Source organism: Pseudomyrmex gracilis, unplaced genomic scaffold (genome assembly GCF_002006095.1).
Source record: "Pseudomyrmex gracilis isolate BER0280 unplaced genomic scaffold, ASM200609v1 scaffold_77, whole genome shotgun sequence".
NCBI lineage: Eukaryota > Metazoa > Arthropoda > Insecta > Hymenoptera > Formicidae > Pseudomyrmex > Pseudomyrmex gracilis.
In genome coordinates, this window is record NW_018020661.1 from 656,525 (window position 1) to 678,126 (window position 21,602).

Here is a 21,602-nt window from a genome sequence, read left to right on the forward strand (position 1 = left end):
TTCTCCTTCTTCTTCTTCTTCTTCTCCTTCTTCTTCTTCTTCTCCTTCTCCTTGCCTCTTCTCCCTCATCCTGTTTCCTCGAGGAGACTCTCTCACGCGCCGCTATACACGCACCAACACGCGAGTCAGGAAATTGTTCCTATTCTCTCTTTCGCTTGCTCGTCCCTGCGGCACGACCTACAGATTGCGTACAAATAATCTCCAGAATGCCAAGAGTCGTACCTGTCCGCCCCCGATTCATGCCCGTTGCGGTGCGCCGGCGACGACGGTGCTGAAAGTGATTTTCTCGATGGAATTTCCTGAATTTTCGATCCCCCCCTTCTTGCTCCTTCACCCCCGCAGGCAGGCGCCTCACGGAAAGCGGAATGTAATCTAGGGTAATGCGGCGCGTAATGCAATCGGTATTTTGCGGCCGCGTCTTGACTTCTGGAACGTGTCCACAATTTTCGTGTAACACAGCGCGCGCGCCCCGATGAACTCTCCGAGTTCACTAGCTCTTGCGCCGACTGATCGCGACGCCCCATAAAGAGCATTCCTCCGTCGTAGACATCTGAGCAACGATAAACATGCAACGAACGTACGGAAGCTCTCGCCCCGGAAAATAGCGTTCGCCGCGCGTTTTCGCGTTTATCTCAAATTCGAAGAGCGAAGGGAAAGAATATTCCCTAGGTTGGGGAAACTACTTCGATAATCATTTTTCTCTCGTATCAAATCACACGCGATTTTTGCGCGATACCTACATTTCACCGTGCTCGCGATACGAAAAATTAAAAAAGCTCATCAATATTATATTGACTTCCAATCAATTATTTCAGATACCGTACCGGGGCAACAGTATTCTCTCGATTAATCGAGTGGCCATTTCCGTTATTAATGACGTCTCAGTTAACTAGTCGGATAGAGAGACACAATAGAGCCCGAAAGGGCGATTTATGGAGCCATAAAGCTTGTTCGTACATGCGTCGCCGGTCGGTTGCAGACGAAGGCGACTTACGAGGTTAGCGTTTGCTTTAACGTTCATTCGAGTCGGCCACGACGGCGTGTATCGGAAAAAAGTTGCCAATCCCCCTGCTAGAATTCCGACGTGTTTTTGCGATCGTACCCGCGACCGGGTCCGCAATGTGTGCTGCGCGCGCGTTCGTTCTTTCGCGAAGGATTAATGCCCGAAGATGTCTACACCTACAAAGCACGTGCGGGTCTACGCCAATATCGCGGCGAAAGAAATTCGATACGCACGCGATCGCGCGTATCCGCTACCGTCGAAAAGAGACCCGTAGGGCCGTAGTAGGTGTGTACTCTACGTCACGCCACACGGCGTAATTCGCTGTTATGCCCAAAGGGCCGGGGCCCTTCGCAACGGGGCCCAATACGAGCGAGGCGAGGCGAGGCGAGGCGCGATCCTCGGGCGAGCCTCGTTAAATCCAAACAGGCGAAATTCGACGTACCACGCAGTATAATATAGTATTGTAAAGCAATATCTCCCGAAAGGAAGCGATGGCGGTGATGGTGGCGGCAGAGCAAACAGGTTTTTCGAGCGGAGCCCCAAACGACGGCGACGTGTGCTTTGCTGTGCGCGCGCGGAGAGCGCAATAAAAATTTTTTAATAAAAAGCCTCACCTGCGCATCTCGCTGGTCGATTTGTTAGCTTCTTTGTGGAGACGCGACGAGGGAGAAAGAGAAATGGATGGGAAGAGAGTGCGTTCTCCGTGCGGGAAAAGGAGACAGACGTAGAAAGAAAACGGCGCCATTATGACGTGCGATTGGATTTTGCTGCTTGTTTGGTAGGAGCATATCGTGTGTCAATACTTTTCCTTTTCGTTCTGTATGTAAATTCAAGCCCCGTGGGGGCGCAAGGGTAGCATCAATCAATGGCAGACGGCGGCTGATTAAAAATTGCGCAACACCATGAATTATTAATGCGACAATAAACGTGCAAATTCCAGTACACTTCCATACGCGGACATTGCTTCCCTCTATAATGTACAATTGTCAAATTTCCTATGTTAAACATTTTTCTTGAGCGCGAAGCTTCAATACAATACCATCCGAACAATAACAACCGAGTGCCAAAACATTCTCACTTACGTTATTTAACGATTTCAACAGCAATTTTTCGAAATCGAAAAACAGAATTAATGAAGTTTGCGCGTCAAAACATCCAATGAAAATACAAATATATTTTATCAAGAGAATTATGATATATCTCGCTATGTGTAAAAAGTTAGGATATCAACAAGGATGCATCTCTCCCTCGGCAACAACATCGCGCGCGACTAATGAAATAAAATTCCCACAAAGATGTTTTATGTGTTTTTCGGGACAGTCGCGCGCGCGTAAACAGAATTTCCGAACACCTTCCGCAGGGCGAGGATAAACGACGCTAATAAAAATGACGAGTGTATTGCGAGATACAAAAGCGGCGGATGAGTCCGGAGATCGCGCGCTTCAAGACCCTCATCAGCGCGTACATAAGCGGCGTTTCGTATAAATCGGAGAGGGACAGAGGCGCGCACAACAGTATATCCCGCAAGTCGGTATGGGTCTCCCGTCGTACGCCGCCACTGTGGTGACTCTTCCTGGTGGCGCGGAAGGCCGCTGACGAGCCTGAAAAAAAATCCGAATATTTCGTAAAACGACGAGCCGGCGCGGCGGTCGCGTCATCGTACTTTAAGCGGGGGACCCGGTGCGCGCGGAACCTCCCACGCGAGTAGTTATCTCGGTGACTTAATACCAGGTAATGTGCTCTCCAGTTACATCTCAGACGATCCCGGCTGGCCCGGCCGGGTCTCGGCTTGCCCTTTCCGTATACACATAGATCCCCGACGCAGCAGAGCGGTGATCGGTGACCCGCACAGGACGAAGGGAGAGAGAGGGAGGGAGGGAGGGAGAGGTGGCGAGAATGGTGGCGGTCTCATGGGTAAAGGAGAATCTGAAAGAAAGTGAAGAAGGCAGAGAGAAAGAAGATGAGCCGAGGGAAAGAGGGAAATTGAGAAACAAGAGGAGAGGACAGTAAAGAGACGCTCGAGTCACTCGATATCCCGTAGACTGATGCTTCCACGTCGAGGCAATCGGGATTTCTTTTCCCGCGAGGAATTTATCAGCCTATTCTCCCTCTATTCGCGCCTTCGTGATATCGCAACTACCGTATGTGTGTTTCTTTCAGACGCGTGTGTGCGTGTGTGTGTACGTTAGAAACAACGCGCGCCCCGATTCCAGTTCGTAAAGAATTTACCTCTCTTCGTCGATTGCGTATGTATCGGAAAGATATAAATGATAACATTTCTCGAAAACGCGATAAGATCTCTCGTTATTCGATCTCGCTCCTCCTAACACTTACTCTCCTTCTCCCTTTTTCTTTACGCACACAAACACATGCCGTACACTCATTAAAAGATCAAGTTTATATTCCAGCCGAATGTAGACGCCCGGTCGTCTTATTAAAGTCTCGTCTCGTGAGAAACGCGGCAGCTATCGAGATTCGGAATCTCAGTATCTGGTCGATGAGATAGTAACACGGACCCGCGATGTCACGCGAGAGATATGCGTATCGTCGCGATGGCACTATTGTCCACCGGTAGCAAGATATACGGACGAACGAAAAAACGGGGACGCTACTTAAAATTCTTGGTGGCCGGGTGCGGCGAGGAAAAATCTCGGGAATTCTTCTTTCTCGAAGAAGAAGAAGAAGAAGAGACTAGCGTTCCGGTGGGATCAGCGGCGGTCGGATTGTCCACACGTAGCGCACAGGACGACTGCACAGAACGACGATCAAGAGAAGAAGGAGAAGGAAGAGGAAGAGAAAAAGGATGACGAGAGATCTCTCAGGAGAAGGGAAAACGACAGAGGCTGTGCGCGAACGAGATGGTAATTGAAGAATAAAAAATGAAGAACACGCCGAGGTGCTGAAGTCACCCGATCTTCATGACTGTAAACCCTACTTGACGCCACAAAGCGACCCAGGAGAGATCCTTACTTTCGCCGACGGTTCATTATTGACGATCTTATAACGGGCCCCACAAACTGTGTTCGCGCTTCGTTCTCGTTGTGAGAATATTGCCGAACGTCGCGCCCATGCATATAATAAGAAGCTAAATCCTACGATGCAAGCGGAAGCGCGACAAGGCGCAAATCGCACATCGACACCGTTCAATCTATCGACAATCGAATTTTCGAGCGAATTGACTCGTTCAAACGTAAATAGAGCGAGTTATTCGGTTTGCGTGACATAAATTGAGGAAAACGCAGCCAAATACGAATATATCACGTTATAAAATGTTGAAAAACAAGAAGAGAGACAGAGATTTTCCTTATAATGTATGCAACATACTTTTTTCCTTCTTTTGCGTTTATTGCTCTTGCACAAATATATTATCGTACTTCAAGGAAGTCTAACACCGAGAGTGCTTGAATTTTAAAGACTATCGCAGAGAGAATCCAATACGTGACCGAAATCCAAGTTCTCTGAGATCGGTCTCGGAATTTATCGCTAATGATCGCCGCTCTCGGACAGCGTGTTCGCGCTTTCATTGTCGGGAAGCATCCGCGAGGATCGCACCTAATAAGAATCGTATCGTACGAGCCAGGAAGCGACCGCGGTGCGCACGCTTTCGCGCGGCGAGAGTCACGCGGCAGGCAGTTAGCCTATCGACAGATAGAGTTTCACATTGAACGGATACTCCCGCGCGGGAGAGGAGTCGTTAACATCGTTCTTAACGATTGCACGTCCGTCGTCGCGCGTTGCGCAAATGATAATCGATAGAAAAGAATCGGCGGCGGGTTACTCAGCGATTTGCTGTAAATTTCACGGTACGTTTTTTGCAACGCTAAAACATCAACGCGCGTCAACAATGAGATACAGGCGCCCGGCTACCACGCGTATGATGCATGACGGTTAATAGCCGACGTCAAAGTTAATGTGTGTGTGTAACATTTACACACACGCACACACATCGGGTGGCTTACCGAACTCGACTCGCGTCTCGCAGAAACCTTTCATTACGCCGCTCGTTGCACGCAACTAACGTGAACTATTAGCTGCGAAATGTCTGGGAAAAAGTGTATATAAATCCTGTTCGGGAACTCGCGAAGGGACAGCTATTTAAGTAATGACACTCGTATAAGAGGGAGTAAACGAGATTGGATTTCGCTTGGGACAAAATGTATGGGCAAAATCCACGACCGAGCACTGTTCCTAAGTTATATTGCCGGTACAGTTAGGATCGTATATTTGGTCCATCTCTCGCTTAGCGCGCCATTACCTTTGACTCTCTCCTCCCGCTCGCGGCGCATTCTAAACCTCGTCCCGTTCGAAGCTCTATCTCGAAATCCGGCCTGCCAGTAAAACGAACCAACGACAACTGTACGGAATTCCGTGGCGTCCCGCGCTCCCGGTTTATGGCCTCTTCAAAGCCACCTTGCTTCAAATCCATCACCGAGATAAAGATCGGTTTTTCAGCGGATAATGTTTCACGTTCAGGAGATACTCCGACCGATCGTTAATTACCGCCGACGATATACGTCCGAAAGTTTTCTATCGTCGGTTTAATGACCGTCGAGCGAACGCGGAGAGCAAAACTTTACGACGAGCGACACGACGGTGGCAGATTGAAAGCGCCTGGCAACCAGGTGGCAACCTTGTTTGGAAACACTGATCTAAGTCCGACTGCTAAATCATCGTCCCAGTCAGCGATCTATAATTTTCGCTTCGAATTTGCGTTTCAGCGCATTTCGTCAATTCTACTTTCGCACGGAAAGAGAGAATAAACTTTACGCGAATCCCGACAAAATTCTTCTCAAATCGAACTGTGTTAAATAAAAATTAAAATCGTGTACTAAAATTTTATATAATCAGACCGAAATCTAACATTAATTTGTGTGAGAAGAACGCATCGAATATAAAACACATATTCGATGTTGTTGACTCTCTTCGACAAATGAACAAGACCGAAGAGCTTGCTAATTACGAGAGAGAGAGAGAGAGAGAGAGAGAGAGAGAGAGAGAGAGAAGAGCAAATTTTATCTTAACCCGCCAATTGAAATATTTGCCTTCGTTAGCGTTTAAGTACGGGAACCGCATTTAATTCCAGAGTATCATAACGATCGCGAAACCCGGGCTTCGTTGCTGACGAGGAGGTGGGCATTACAAAACGGCGCCAGACGAAGGAAATCATTCCGGACAGGCGGGAAGCCGCGTATCAGTCGAAAATGCGAGTTGCACCGATACCGAAAGATGTCTCTGTTTTTTTTTTCTTTCTTCATGTACGCATATCACACGGAGCACGTTGAAAGGCTGCATAATCGTCGTATGGCGTGTGGCCAAGCATTAACATATAATGGTCACCGTCATTCTTCTCTCCGTCACGTAGGGCCTCGTTTAATCATTCCCGGTCATCCCGTCACGTAATCCCATTTTCGAGCGATTGTCGAGAAAGATTGCGGGGCATTAATTTGAAAAATGCATCATCGTTGGCGGGGGCAGTGTATAAGCTTATTATCCGAAAACACGAAGCCGGCCCATTATTCGGCGATTACGCCGCTACCGACCGATAGATCTGTAAGGTAGATATGCTCAATGGCTGGAGTCTATGGCAATATTTGCCTTCTAATTAATTTTTCCCTTATAAACACACTTTTCTGTTGAAATTCAATTTAGCTTCCAAAGTTTCCAAGTTTGTGTACTGTCTGTTGAAATATTTCATTATTTTTTTAAACTAAACTACGTTTAAAAATATTTTTCACTGTTTTCATTAGACATTCATATTTGAAAAATCATTATCTTTACTCAATACGTGAGTAAAGTAACGTGACTGTATTTTAGCCACGTGTTTTTAAAAACGTGACTAAAGTAAGGTAACGTGACAAGGAAAAAAGTAAACAAAGAGAACATCATATATATAATATTCTATATCTATATACCGTAGTCACGTGACCAAGGTCAGTGACCCTACCGTAGTAAATGTTGTTTTACCACTCCCCTCTTTTTCTTTTATTTTTCGAGTTTGATTTTCATGCGTTATTTCTGACATCTTTCATATGTACATCATGTGTATTATATGGTTTGTAAGACGTACATACTAGCTGTCATCGCGGTAACAAGTTGTATTTACTGGCACGACACGTTAAAATAGTATATTTAAATTTAACAAACAAATCAAACGAATTCGTTGCTAATCTGCGATACACACTTTATTGCCAATTTTCGAGTTACACGCGATAGTGCGCGGCTTCCGACTTCAGACGAAACATCCCGCTTGCGCTGCCCGATCGTATTTCTGCCGCTTGAAGTTACCAGGTCAACGTTGCGCACGAAACGGCTGCATCGACGAGAAACTCCTAATTCGCATCGACCTAACCGATACGCGTATACGCGAGTTCTAGAATGTTAAATTGTCTTTATGGCTAAACTCCTCCGAGAATGTTGGCTGATTGGCGCGGTAAATCGGCTCGTTGCGAGCTAGCACCGACAATCACAGTGTTCCTTATCTCGCTACGTTTTATCACCGGAAGAGTTTACATCGCGTAACATTTGTCAAGTTTTATTTCAACTCTCAACAAATAAAAAAATTTATAATATTTGAATAAAATAAACAAAGACAAGGTTTTAATCAAAATTCTTTTGCCAAGAAAGCCTTTCATCCAACATGCAGCTGTTATTGCCTCATATCTCGTTGCCGGTATATATGTATCGAATAATCGATCGTTTCACTAATAACAGTGATAGCAGGGAAACGGCACAAAACTCTCAGCTAATAATAATCCGTAGAGTCTACGCGACGCCAATTTGAATAACGATCGAGAATTAGAGACGTGACGGGCCGCGATACATCCAACCGGGTCCGCAATCAAGGGTTAACAAGCGCGCGCGCGCATGCGTTTGTATGAAAATCGAATTCGAGATGAATAATTTACACGTAACCCGGAATATCGCACGCGTACATCGCGCCTGCAAGATCTCGCGCATAAATATTCCCCGCCGGCGTGCTCGCGCGAGCGCGCAAGGTACAACCGATGACAGATTGGCGAGGCGGACTGTACAAAGCGCGCCGGGAAATAATTCGTCGTCTCGTCCCGACAACTTCATGAGCCTTAAGTTACTTTCCGCGACGTTACAGTACATCTATCCGGGACTTAACGCCCTTGCGTCAAGGAAATCTCCCTCGGTGCGGCAAAACCCCTGCCTCGCAGGAAACGACAACGGCGCGTTGTACAACGCTCGCTCGGAACGCGCGCGTGTTCTCGCATAGCTCTGTTATCTTCGCGAGCGCATCCGCTCCTCTCTTTCTCTCTTCTCGCGCGCGCCTTAACGAATAGACGAGTTCGCGTAAAAACCGATTTCACACCCCGCGTGTGCGTGTCTCTGAATGAACGTCGCGCGCTTACATGAAAACTTAATCTAACCGTGTAAAACGAATGGATCTCTCACGTCTCGGCGAAAACGGCGACCGCGACGTTATAAAAAATCGCGCGTGTAACGTGCGACTCGCGGCAATTTGTCACCTTTCTCCGTTACGGTATTCGCAATTTATCACCTCACTTATATCTTTTACATCGTTAAGATATGCTGAAACGCGGAACGGCAATAAATCTCGCGATCCTTATTAAGATTGGACCGTTTTCTATTATTACTATTTACATTGTTCGCACGAGCGTGAAATTTTCGCAACACACGATCGGTATTGCGTCGATAACTCATTAACATATAATTATTTTCTCATAAATCTCAAGGTACACCTCCGTTATACTTCGTTTTTCCTCCAAGATAAACGTTCAAAGACGACGTGCAATTTTGAAAAATCTACAATCCATTGTCGAGAGAGTTCGATACTATCGAGGCCAAAATAGCCGATCGTCGAAAGGAAGAACTTGCACGATGCTTACCTACCGACACGAGCGTTCATCTTAGTCCCACTACTTCAACTAGATCGCTCTATCGAGCATCGAAGATAATTCCCTTAAGATCCGTGCGCGGCATTTTTCCCCGTTTCTCATCAAACGTTTATCTCAACGTTCGCCCGGCGGCTTGAATATTTGTGTTCGCGGACGTATGATTTTGCATCCCAAATCAACAATTAGCCGGCTTAGGAATGCTTTACGATATCATCCAGTCCCGCCGCGGTCTCCGGAGACCCCCGCCTATCCAACCGCCAGTCCTGCATCGTGATACATTGCCTCATAGACGACGTAATTACAATCTAACTAGAAGCTTGAATATTTCACGCTGGGACGGATGTTACCGTGTGTGTTGTTCGCATCTCAAATCCGCAAGTGAGCGATTAACGATAACACCGAACCGGTATTTCTTCGATTCCCGACGCGTCACTTCGCATTTGGTTTGTCGATGCCGCGCGCTCGCGTAACGAACTGGAAACATTAATATAATATCGACGCGCGCAGATATAGATACATCTAGAACGGCAATAAAAATTGATCGGCATCGACGGAATGCGCGCTAATTTCAATATCGTATACTATTCCACTACCACCACCGCGGTGGTGATCAATCGTCCTGCCGCAATTAGTCATTCGTCGCATTTTCAGCGATATATAGAGCAAACGAGGCGGGGAGTTTGGTATGCAAATAAAGCTGAAATGAAGAATAGCGACTGTCACGTTCACGAGTTGCGGAAATCTTCGATCAGGAATAATAGATAACTAATGACGAGATGCACGTTTCTGCGAGGGAGCTTTGAGTTGTTCGGCAAACTGTCGGCATTAATCATCGGACGCGTATTTTGCAATTGCTCTATTACCCCGTGCAAACTTTCAGCGATAATTATCGCTTCTTAAGATTCGAATCGCGGAATTCTACTAATTTTAACAAGTGCGAAAGTGAAAGGCAATTATAATACATTTAAATAATCTCCGTATATAGAAACGACAAGTTTAAGTCTGCGGCATTGGCGTATCTCTCTAACCGGGGGCGCTAAACTGTCAGCTGTTACGTTATATTAAAGCCGGCCTAATGCCGATATGTGCCACCGGACCATTTGTCTCCGGGAGCGGAGAGTCCCGGCGCTAAGCAATCGTTTCGTTGACGCTTCTTCACGGGCGGCGTACGATAGGCCGCCGCCGTGGATGAGAAATCACGTGAATCATGCGGCGGATTGTACCCCAGATAGACTATATCGACAAGGTACCCTACCGCGTTGCCGACACGAGGGGCACTGTAAATGGTAAAGACACCGGCGTGAAGGTGAAGAGAGGAAATCTGTGTGTGCCCGCGCGCGTGTACGTATATAAAGCGTGTGCGCGCGGATAGGCCGAAAGTGGTCATGGGAAAGGTATCGGTGCGTTAAGGCCAAGACTGGATTCCGCGGGGCGAGGCCGGCTCGTTGGCGAGTAGGAGTGTACAAGGTCTTCGATACCTCGTAAATTACCGCTCGGGGCCCCTTTCCCTCTTTCCCTCCCGCTCTCTCTCTCTCGCTATCCAGTTCTCGGCCTCTCGCGGTTAAAATGTTAAGCTGCCTACGTTTTCGTCCTGCCTCGGGAGGAGACTTCGAAGAGACGCGCGTCCTCCCGCCTGCCTCGTCATCGTTTTCGCCAAACTTCTATGAAAACATCGCTACATCGAGGGTCTACGAGATAAAGTCTCGAACGTCACGACTAATACGACCGAAATCGCCGGGACAATGTTCACGCCGCGTTAACACTCCCGCGCGAACATTCGCGTTCGTAATCCTGTTTTATAAGCACGAGCTTTTAATTCTTTAAGTTTTTTTTTTTTGTATAAGTTTGCGTGATAACACATTTCCATAAAATACTCGATACGAAATTTGCATTGACTCTCTCTTATGCGCTATTTGTCGCAAAACAACAACCGCTTTATTTCTTTTCAATATATCGTCGAGAACGGAGAAAACCGCATTAAAGGAAACTTCGCGTAATGCAAACAATATCGCGAATTAAATTGTGCGTGCACTATGCGCGCGACCGAGTCGCATTTCGTCTCGAATAGCTGAGATTTTCGCCGATGTCGAACAAATCTGATCCGCTTCGAATGTCAAGAAGTTCATGTTCGGGATTTTAGCGTTGAAGCGCGCTTCTACTTTAGAATGCACTCATTCGCGAAACAAAGAAAAACATCCGCGGTGACCGGAGGACGAATATTTCGGAGGAGAAGGGGAAAATGCATATTCAAGATCGTAACGATGCAATTTCGATAGCGCATACATAATGAGAGTCTTGAGAAAGAGAGAGAACGGCACGGTCTGCCCGGTTAATATCAACCTTCCTGCACAATAGTCCTATCACGAAGGAGACTCGGGAAAGAAATTTTGACGTAACCGATGGCGGTGCATTGTCATACTTCGAGCTGCGCTCAACAAAGACCGCCTGTGCAACGCCAGCACTCGACTGCTGTTGCTGCCGCTTGCCGCGGCGTGGAGGAACGAACGAAAGCGCGGTATTGACGTTGAAAAAGGAAGAACAACGACATAATCTCGAATCATCACGCAAGATGAGTATCCGGCAACGGCCGGTGCCCGCCCCAGACAAGAGCGATTTTACCTACTCGTTCGATCGCTCAAACGCTCTCCGCACTTCCGGTAAACCACAAACCGCGGTCTCATCTACGTGTTTGACACGGGGCGAGTTCCCCTTAAACGCGATATAACAATTTCGGCGTCCAAATGAACGATGCGACAATTTTCGTTTAATGTTTTTCTTAAATAAATTTCTATTTCGTGTTTACAATTATAGAACTGTGTCTGATTGTATACACCGCGAAATTTCGAGTCAAAAAAAAATGTACTTACTTAATTGCAACCCGCTCAACTATACCGTGTCTAATTGAAAGTCATTTATTTGGCGCTAAATTGTCTGTGTAGTCGGTAAACACCAGCTATATCCGCAAAGTACAAAAGCCAGCGGGAACAATAACGAGCGCGCGGCAATACGTCGAAAGTTACTCAATTATACGAGTAGCTATTGTTATAAATGTTGTAGATTAACGCGCCACACGGTTGATAACGACAACGCATCTCTCTCTCTCTCTCTCTCTCTCTCTCTCGTAGATATCGCATTATCGTGCAAATAAATTAAATTCTATGAACCAAAGAGTAAATTTCGCAGCCACCGTCGCGTTGTTTCTTACAATAAATTTCTTCCCTTCCTCATTCCCGTTATCTCTTCTCTTATTTTACTTTCTCACTTTCTTTCCCGATCTCGTTTTCCTTTATCTCCGCTTTATCGCGGCGCGTCAAAAAATCGCTTCGAGTTCCGATAAAAGCACACCGGGTTATCCTCGCGTCAATTAGCGCGATCGCGCTCCGGGAGAATTTTGGAATCCCCACACGGCAGGTTCCGGTTCGCGCCTCGAGGCAGCGTCATTGCCGTATTACGGCTAAATAATCTCCTTTATCGTGTCCCGATCCCGATTAATTTAAAAATATGCGCGCGTTAACGACACGTACGGTATATTGCGAGCAACGGGCACGCATTACGCGCGGGGAGAGATGCGAGAAGAAAGACGTGGAAGAAGAAGAAGAGAAGGCGAGCGAAACACGGACAGTTTTGCGAAGATCTTGCGAAGGACATCCTGGGTCCCCACACGTGGTAACCTCTCCGTAACAACGCCGACGAAGGAGAAAGACGCGAGGACGGGGGGAGAGGAAGGGGATACGCGTGAAGTCAGCTTTACGACAATATAATTTTGGTAGCGACACACGAACGGCGTGGAATGCGACGATCGGAGTCAACGAACGGCGTATAGAAGTCTTCGATACGTCGTAAATGGTCCCCCGTTCACCCCTCCGCTTTCTTCTGCGTACACGCTCGCTCCGTGGTGAACAGCTCTACAGGGTGTTTCGTGAAAACCGCGATTCTGATATTCACAAGATTATCGCTCGAGAGAAAATTGCCGGTCATTTTCCCTAAAGTGAAAATGTTGATCGAGTTACGAGGTATGCAGTAAAAATTACAAAATATTCTTCTCTTGGAAGATGTTAAAAAAACATCAATTTTAGACGAGCTGTTCTCACGGAATTCTTATTTCGGTTTTAATTATAGAAATACCGCGAGTCGAGAATTTCGAAGTCGAAAGAAAGAATTCAAAAGAACTCGACAAAATTTTTCTTGCAAAAGAATTATCTCTCAAATTTCTCGACTTGAATATTTTTGGCACAAATTCCGCAAACACCCTGTGTGCGTGCGTTGTTACAAGTCAAACTGTCTGCGTTTCCTTTGGCCGACGAAAAATTGACGTCGTCGAAAAACACCGACGTGACCAGCCGATCTCGTCGCCCGCAAACAAAGCTCGGTAACTCTCTCGCGTTATATGGCTGATCGAAGAGCCGATGCGGCGGAGGTCGAGGTGACCGTGATGGCCGCGTCTTCGAGATACATCCATAAATTTCGGCACCGAATATTCCCCGGGAATAGCTTCGACTGCATAGGTCGGATCAATAACCGCATAAAATGCGGGAAGAAAGGGCGCAACGGCACGTTTCGCAGTGTTCAGTCTCAGAGCGTGAACGTGCATGGACTGAGGAAGAAGGTACAAGTCGAAGTAAAATGGAAGCTCGCGATCACGTCGCTATGTTTTTCTTCGAGCACACGCGCGAAACTACGTTACGCACTTTTTGTTCCTCCTTAACTTCACACCGCGCGAGAGAGAATATATTTGACCCAAAATGCATAAAACTGTTGTTAAGTACTTCCGCGATGTACGCGCGGCCACGTCAAAAGAATGTGATGTAAGAAAAGAAACTTAGCATGCTTTTGTACGTGCACACGTGAGCATTTATCAACGTACGTTACAATGATGGTAATTTGACATTTATAATAACAATGCGCGCGAGATATCGACTTGTGCATACAACAACAAGTTACAGAACGCTTAAATATTTTACCATTGTTTTAAAACCATTATTTGTTCCTTTATCAGTTAACGGTATCCACTGATCTTTCACATACGTCAAAGAAACGTTTTACGAACGTTTTAATATACAAGAGCAAAAAAGCAGTTGCTCGATAAGGTACCAAATGATAGACCTCAATGGCCGAATCGAAAAGAGTTGACCGTAGAAGAGACGAATCGCGAAGGGACGGTTTCGTAAATGTTACAAAGTATATATTGTTTTACTTTCAGAATGCGTTTCCCGATAAAATCGCGGCCGGCCCATCGGCGGGCCTCGTTTGAAACCGAGAAGGAACTGATGGTCCGTAAAGAGCGCGCCGCGGACGGTCCACCTCGAGCGTTCCGATTATATCGGGTGAGTCGATGCTCGCTCGAAGCCCTGCCGAAGCAGCCCTTCGGCGAAGAAAAAAGAAAAAAGAAAGAGAGAGAGAGTGTGAGCGAGTGAGAAAGACGGCCTATTGTTGTGCTTAATTCAGCGTTAAATTGTTTACATCTCATTAATCGCGAGGGACGACGAGACGACGGAGTCCGCCTGCTGCAGCGAGACCGTCACGATCATCGATGCACGTCACTCATGGGACCGTGCCCCCATCCGTCCCTCCCATCGGAGGCAACCCCTTCAATTTCGAATGGACGCTCCTGTTTCTCACACAGTCGAAACGGGAGACAGCATCTCCCGTGCGCGTCTCTCGTTTCAGATCCGAATCGCGCATCCGCTTATGGCGGGATTCCGCGCGCTCGAGAGATTCGAGACCCGAACGCGGACCCACTTCTCGCGCCGATGAAACGACTTCGGCCCAGTACTCGAGACAGTATCCAGTCGCTCAATCGATTTGAGTTTCGCCAGTGCGGTGGTACACGCGGCAGTTAAGCCGTATTACACCGGCGGTGATATCGGTTAGGTTTCGATTGCGTATCGAGCACCGCAAGGATTATTGAGCAGATAGTCGGATTTCCACCGTAAACATTACGTTAATGTCTTTGGTATTCGTGCTCGAATAGAGTTAGTAAATGCTACTGAGTGTGATAACATTAGCATATATCTGAAAAAGTATAAGACTATATGTAAAATAGCAATAATAGCTAAAAAAAACTCTGACGAAATAAATATTCTCAGATGTGTAGTTCCTATTCAGATGTAATTCCTTCAATTGATAAATCTGAATTATTCTATATTTAAAAAAACGCGCGTGTAAAAATTTTATTTAAATTTATCCGAATTCATCTGAATTTTAATTATTGCACGTTTTATGTACATAAATTACGACACGGAATAAAACAGTAAAATATGATCGATACTACAAAACGTTTCGCGATATCGTGTGGCAAAAATAAAAAAAAAAACACATACGTGTAATTACATTTATATGCACGTCTTAATAAACATATCATTCAGAATCGAATACTTGGCGAACGATTTATTTGCGGATATCAAGTAAAAATGTTGGTTTATCGGCGATCGTAAAATATTTTTTATGGCGTGGCTTTCCTGTTGCCGCTTTAGTAAGCTCGTAAGAGTTTACGGGCTATGATCGTAGTATAATTTCACATAATGAGAACTTTGGTACTCGATCGGTCGGGGGATACGGAGACTATCTATAAGGAATCTCATGTCCTTTCTCTCTCTCTCTCTCTCTATCTTTCAATAAGGCTTTCAATAAGGTTGATAAAGTCAACTATAGGGAGAGACGCGAGCAGAGAGTATCAAGCGCCTATAAAGAGGATGCAACTCGCAAATAATTCACTCATTATCTGCACTATCTTCCTTTAGCTTCAGCAATTTCCAAAGAATATCGGAGAACTGATACGTAAACGCTTTAGCAAATACCGCGCAAATTAAATTTTGTAAATTTATACGTATTGCGATATATAATTTTCTCTAACTGTTTACAACTTGCCTCTTGTTGTAAATATCGTAATTATCGTATGGCACAATAACACTTTATACGTATTTTTGCATGCATATTTATACGTATCTGTATGCAAAACATATCGTTGTTGTTTCGCAAATTACCAAGTAGCGCTGAGTTGAAAGCGCTTGATTTATACATAGACAATAAACAGACTCACCGGTCAGATGACTTCCAGTGAATTCAAAATCGTCGTCTTGGTCCCAGTGCTTCAAACTCAAGTTAGACAAAGGTGTAGCATTGGCAAACTCTAAGTTTGCGAAATGCCAATCCAATATCTGCCTATCCTTGGATGATAAATACACGTCACTGCAATCAATAAAAGATATAATATTTAGATATATTTTTTTATCGCAAAATGCTTTACACATATATTTCAAGTCCTTGTTTAAGCAATATTTTAAAGATACATTTATGAACATACCTAGGTGGTGCTGCTTCTAATTCTTGTAGTTTAGCCTCAATCTCTTTCTGCTGATCTGCCAATTGATCCCATTCCTAAAGTACAAAATAAATTATTGTATTATATTTGTAATGTACTTTTATCACAAAAATGCGTCTTTCATTGAAATGTTACCTTGCAAGCATTATGGAGATCGCGTAACTTAGATCGAAGAACGAATTCTTGCGTTATATCTCGACTCTGTGATTTGTTTTCAGTCACTTCCTTATACTGTTTGTTCAATTCCGTTAAACGATCCATAATAGAGATCATCTGTATAAAGAAAAATTGATAAATATATATATGTATGTATATATTACCGTGAAAACACTAAAGTAATTTCCATTTGTGTCTTATACGTACTCTATGTTGATTAGTAATTAGTCGTGTTTGTAAGGAGATCACAGAACGCAAATGCGCAATTTGACGTTGTTTCACACCTTGCTCTTGCAACCGTATTACCCATTCTAATGCTTGTCCCAAAGACACTGGTCGCGTATCTTTACCACCGCTATTTATATAATTAAAATCCAATTGGTGTGAAAGATAAGAGGTAGCTTCTAGTAATCTATTAAACTCTCGTTCAACCATTTCATCTTTATCTTTTGGAACCTATAAACAATTTTATTAAAACATTAAGAATATATATTTTGATAGGTAATTTATTATTTCAATATATTATTAACGTACCGTTTGCCCATCACTTTCGTACAATGGACACTTTTGACGTATTTTGTGAAGTTCCATATTAATTTGCTTACTAAGAGTAGTTACAGGATTTCCACCTAAACCTGTTACTACCATAGCCCCTAAATCTGCTATATAATTTGATTTACGAAATGTGGCAATTCTCCCGCCAACACGATCCTACACACGTGTGAATTATAACAATTTAAGAACAATAAACTCATGAAGAATGAAATCAAGTATTATAAAAACTTACCCTAGCTTCCAATACTACTACTTCTAAACCAAATTGTTGCATTTGTTGAGCTGCTGCTAGCCCAGCAATACCAGCTCCTACTACAATAACCTTGCCCAACTTTTTTGTAGGAATAGGCTGCAACAAATAAACATAGGTCACACGTATTGTTTTTACTAACAAACACTATCAACATGTATAATAACTTTGCAGTAGTGTGACTTAACTGTGTTACTCATTAAATTACCTTAAGACGTTTAAAAACACCAAAATTTATGAAACCATGTCGTTCTAGAAAGGCATGAATTCTACGAGTAAGCACTGGATCACTATTATAAGGTGGCTCAATTAGTGGCAATGCATTTTCAATGATTAACTGTTGCTTCGGATTTTCTAACCAAATTTGTAACTGTAAAATATAATCATATTAAGGTAAGAAAACAGAGGAACAAAATGCAATCAAATGCAATAACTTAGCTTGCAATCTCAACACTCACAAGTCTATTCCTAATGTGCAAGAATACTTTTTGCGTTTGCGGTGGTCCTTCAGAGACATCAGGAAAACATGCTGCTTCAGTAGATGTCATTTTGTCAAATGGAAGACGACTTTGAAAAGCTGCACCTTCCAAACCGTTTAATAATTCCTTCACTAAATATATAGACATAATTAATGATTCTTTTCATAATTAATATATTAACAAATTTGAATAAGTAGTTGGCAGAACATAAACACAGTAGTTGACATACCATGTGGATCTTCATGATCGCTATCTTGATCTTCTTCTTCCTTTATCTCAGTTTTTGAAGCTGAAGCAGATACTGTAGATTCAGATTCTTTTTTCATATCTACAGAAGGTTTCTTTTCTGGCGTTACAAGAGTAGGCTTGGATTTTTCTGATGTATCCAAAACATTGTCTTCATCTAACTGATTATATTTTTCCTCCATTTCTCTGTACTCTACCTACAATTAAACAAACAATTTTATTGTATTATTAAATATTACTTGATTATAAAAAGTTCCTATGGAAATTTTGTAAAAATGTAAGAAAAAGAGAGAGCAAACTCTGTACTATGAAAAATGCCTCATTATAACATAAGTAAAACTAATAGAGCTTTATTTTATCATTTAAAGTTTTTACACACAAGTACAAATTATCTAAGAAAGAAACTGACTCATCTCATTTATTCGCGTAAAGAAGAAAACAAAAAATAGCGTCACAGTGTTATCGCTGCGAACGTGAGTAACCACAAATCTCGAAATCGTTGTTTCACAAATGAAAATTTTATTACAATATAGCGTACGCACCTTTGCTCTTTTCCTACGGCTCATGTCGCTTTGATTGTTCAGACGTACGATGCAAATTGATTATTTAATACTAGAAAGAAAATAGCTGTGATACAAAAGAGAGAGCAACAAATCCAAGTTTGTTTTGATACTTGAAACAGCCGGCACATACAAACGCAAGATCGACGGCCATGAATAATACAGAAATGCAGCTATCGAGCGCCCTCTGGTTATCGATGCCTCTAATCAATTTGATAAATTCCGAAATACATTACTCGAAGATATTGACTTGACCGATTGTCGATAACAAAATTTGTACGTATATTATGACGTTTTTTAAAGATGTTTTATACTTCGATTACTTTTAAAATCTACTCGAGTAAAATATAATAAATAATTTGCAAAAAGATAAACGCGTGACAAATGCAGACATAATAATTAATTGAAGTTGTCATAATTATCGTTTATATATACATAACTTTTCATAAACATAAATGTTTCACTATTTAGATAAATCTACGTTCTTGTTAAACAACTCTGTAAACTTATGTAGCATCTAATTAAGATTATAAGATTGTAAACTGTAGATTTTTTTTATTACTAAACCACTCTTATACGCGCTCAGTAAACCACGTGATCATCTTGTATCATTGACTTGATAGCATTCAGTCGGCTCTTTATCACGATTGAATGTTATTTATCTCTTTAGAGATTCACTTTATATTTGCCCACTTTTATATACCTAAATATAATTCTCAATTAAAATATTTAAAATCAGAGCCTGTGAACAAGATGGATGAAATAATCATACGAAAAGCTAGACGCGAAGATTGCAAAGCCATCAGAACACTTATACAAGTAAGTTTTGTTAATTCCTTTATGATTTAATTTGTGGTTGCACGTAAAAATCAGAGACAAGATTGTTTAGGCGCCGAGACCAACAATGATCTAACCATACGCTCAATCTTCGTTTTGTTTTTTTTTTATCGTAATGGAAAGGTTTTCTAAATACTATATTGATGTATAAAATATTTATTATTTTTTAGGAATTAGCGAACTATGAGGAGATGCCTGATGGACCAGCAATTGATTATAAGAGTAAGATTTATGATTTTATATATTATAACATAAATTATAATGGTATATAAAAAAGGAAAAACTGCTCAGCCTTAGAAAAAGATGGTTTTGGTGAGCGACCATTATTTCTCTGTAATGTGGCAACACATAAAGATGAAATCATTGGTTATACCGTTACCTTTTATACTTATTCAACATGGCGTGGGAAGGCTATGTTTATGGACGATCTCTATGTGAAACCAGAGTTCCGAGGGAAACAAGTTGGCAGAAGGCTTCTGAAAGCTAATGCAAAAGTATACGTATATATTTTTCAATTAAAATTATATATATATGTGTGTGTATATTAGAAAAGATTTCTCGTTCTCTCTCTAACAATAAATTCTTTGCAGGATGCGGTTGAGAACAATTGCTTCAGATTGGATTTCATGGTTCTCAATTGGAATTCAGCCCAAAACTTTTATAAAAAACTTAATGCTAGTGACATAACATTGGAAGAAAATTGGCACACTTATCGATTTTCCGGTGAAAATTTGAAAAAATTAGCATCTGAATAGAGAGCCCTCTTTATTAAAAAATACTAAAATAAAGATACTGTAGATACTGTAAAGTGGATGTAGTTAGCGCTCTCACACAAGAAATCTAAAGATTTTACAATATGTGATCGCGTAGCCACTCTTAGGTTTTTCTTTAGTTTTATGTAAATATATTTACATATACATATTTTAATTCGACTATCAGCTATTTTCAAGAATGTCAAGGTTTTTTGCAGAAAGTGTATAATTTTGTTACTGTGTAATTAAACCCTTATAGAAAATAATGATGGTATACATATAATATCTTATATTTAAATGTTGTAGTATTTATTTAAAAAATTATATGTGAATACCCCGTATGTCTTTTTATTGTAACATTATTTTTGTAACTTGCTAATATACAAATATATGTTTCTTCTGTGTATTATGTTGTGAATGTTGTAGATATTAAATGGATTACTATCTACCACTGATTATTACAGAAGAATACCTAGTAGAGGACTTTTCTATTGGTTAACCGTAATATTCAATAGGTATTTCTGTAGAAATTAATCATACTGCCACTGTGCTTATAACACTACTTTTTATTAAATATAAAGTTTTAAGACAATATTTATTTTAAGAGTCGACAGAGACAGAATTAAGGCAGTTGGTCCAGATCGTGCATGTGCCGAGTGGCTTTTAAGAAATGGTGCTAGCGTTAGATGGAAAGGCTTTACTGAACATCTGAAGGATTATAACAATTTACCAAAGGAAAACACTCGATATTATATTCAAGCTGTAGACGCTACTGATTCTGGAATAACTCATGTAGGATTTCCATATTTTGGTTTGTATATGAACTGGTCTATGTCATGTCATAATCATGCACATTTTTATGATGATACTATCATATTGCTCACAACAGAAATTTTCAGCTGATTGTAGATATATCGATGAGATAAAACTTATACGTTGTAAATATTTATACAATACTGCCCTACCACTACTATCGGTTGTGAAGGATAACTTGATTACTCTTGAAATCAGAGACTGCAAACCTATAACTGATCAAGGAGTGCGTAGTTTAAAAATTTTGAAGTATGTTTTTCATATCAATTCATCTTATACTCTTCATATTAAATCAATTATTTTGACATCAAATGTTACAAAAATATTTTTTTCTGTTTTGCAGAAACTTGAAGACTTTAAAACTGATTGATTTACCATATTTGGAAAATAAAAATTCACTTAGAAAAGAACTCGCAGAAGCTCTGCCGAATTGCGCGATAGAATTAAAATAAGTTTATATAAAACAGTGTTCTATATTTCTCTCTAAATAGTATTTAGTAAAACAGAAATGTATAAAATATATAAAAAAGTAATATCTAAAATATCTATATATTTACTTTTGAAATAAAAATGTGAAAAAACTGCCAGCAATGTTTTTTCGCGTTCTGATAATAAATCTTTGAACAAACGGAAATGCTTATGACGTTCTTTTCATAGACTTATATATAAATAGACCCAGCGTTCTGTGAGAGGAGTTGTCCGCGTCTTCTAAAGGACGGAACGATATGCATCCAGGTGCTGTCTCCG

The 21,602-nt window shown here is 42.2% G+C and overlaps 3 protein-coding genes across 4 annotated transcripts in view; 2 read left to right on the forward strand and 1 right to left on the reverse strand.

Moving 5' to 3' along the window:
* The window catches only part of LOC109854993 (lysine-specific histone demethylase 1A), a 92,481-nt gene extending 73,894 nt beyond the window's left edge, over window positions 1–18,587 (reverse strand). The window contains exons 1-10 of the mRNA XM_020428706.1: window positions 18,436–18,587; window positions 17,877–18,090; window positions 17,627–17,778; window positions 17,377–17,538; window positions 17,151–17,267; window positions 16,898–17,074; window positions 16,571–16,819; window positions 16,343–16,480; window positions 16,190–16,263; window positions 15,926–16,074 (exon numbers count right to left, since the gene is read on the reverse strand). Of these exons, the coding sequence (XP_020284295.1) occupies window positions 15,926–16,074; window positions 16,190–16,263; window positions 16,343–16,480; window positions 16,571–16,819; window positions 16,898–17,074; window positions 17,151–17,267; window positions 17,377–17,538; window positions 17,627–17,778; window positions 17,877–18,090; window positions 18,436–18,459 (1,456 nt within the window). The 5' untranslated portion in view covers window positions 18,460–18,587. The remainder of the gene's footprint in view (window positions 1–15,925; window positions 16,075–16,189; window positions 16,264–16,342; window positions 16,481–16,570; window positions 16,820–16,897; window positions 17,075–17,150; window positions 17,268–17,376; window positions 17,539–17,626; window positions 17,779–17,876; window positions 18,091–18,435) is intronic.
* A 464-nt stretch (window positions 18,588–19,051) lies between these two features.
* On the forward strand, window positions 19,052–20,063 carry LOC109854979 (diamine acetyltransferase 2). The gene is made up of 4 exons (XM_020428685.1): window positions 19,052–19,272; window positions 19,461–19,512; window positions 19,582–19,790; window positions 19,881–20,063. Exons 1-4 carry the CDS (start codon window positions 19,105–19,107, stop codon window positions 20,043–20,045), a joined length of 594 nt encoding a protein of 197 aa, XP_020284274.1. The 5' UTR covers window positions 19,052–19,104; the 3' UTR covers window positions 20,046–20,063.
* A 4-nt stretch (window positions 20,064–20,067) lies between these two features.
* LOC109854980 (ATP synthase subunit s, mitochondrial) lies at window positions 20,068–21,398 on the forward strand. 2 transcript variants are annotated; one of them, XM_020428687.1, is made up of 5 exons: window positions 20,068–20,313; window positions 20,469–20,557; window positions 20,648–20,834; window positions 20,932–21,104; window positions 21,199–21,398. In XM_020428687.1, the coding sequence occupies exons 1-5, from the start codon at window positions 20,308–20,310 to the stop codon at window positions 21,305–21,307; spliced, it is 564 nt and encodes a 187-aa protein (XP_020284276.1). In that variant the 5' UTR covers window positions 20,068–20,307; the 3' UTR covers window positions 21,308–21,398. The 2 variants fall into 2 exon arrangements, with proteins under 2 accessions (XP_020284276.1, XP_020284275.1); XM_020428686.1 differs by having other exon boundaries at window positions 20,181–20,313; window positions 20,648–20,853; window positions 20,942–21,104; window positions 21,199–21,394.
* The last annotated feature ends 204 nt before the right edge of the window (window positions 21,399–21,602 follow it).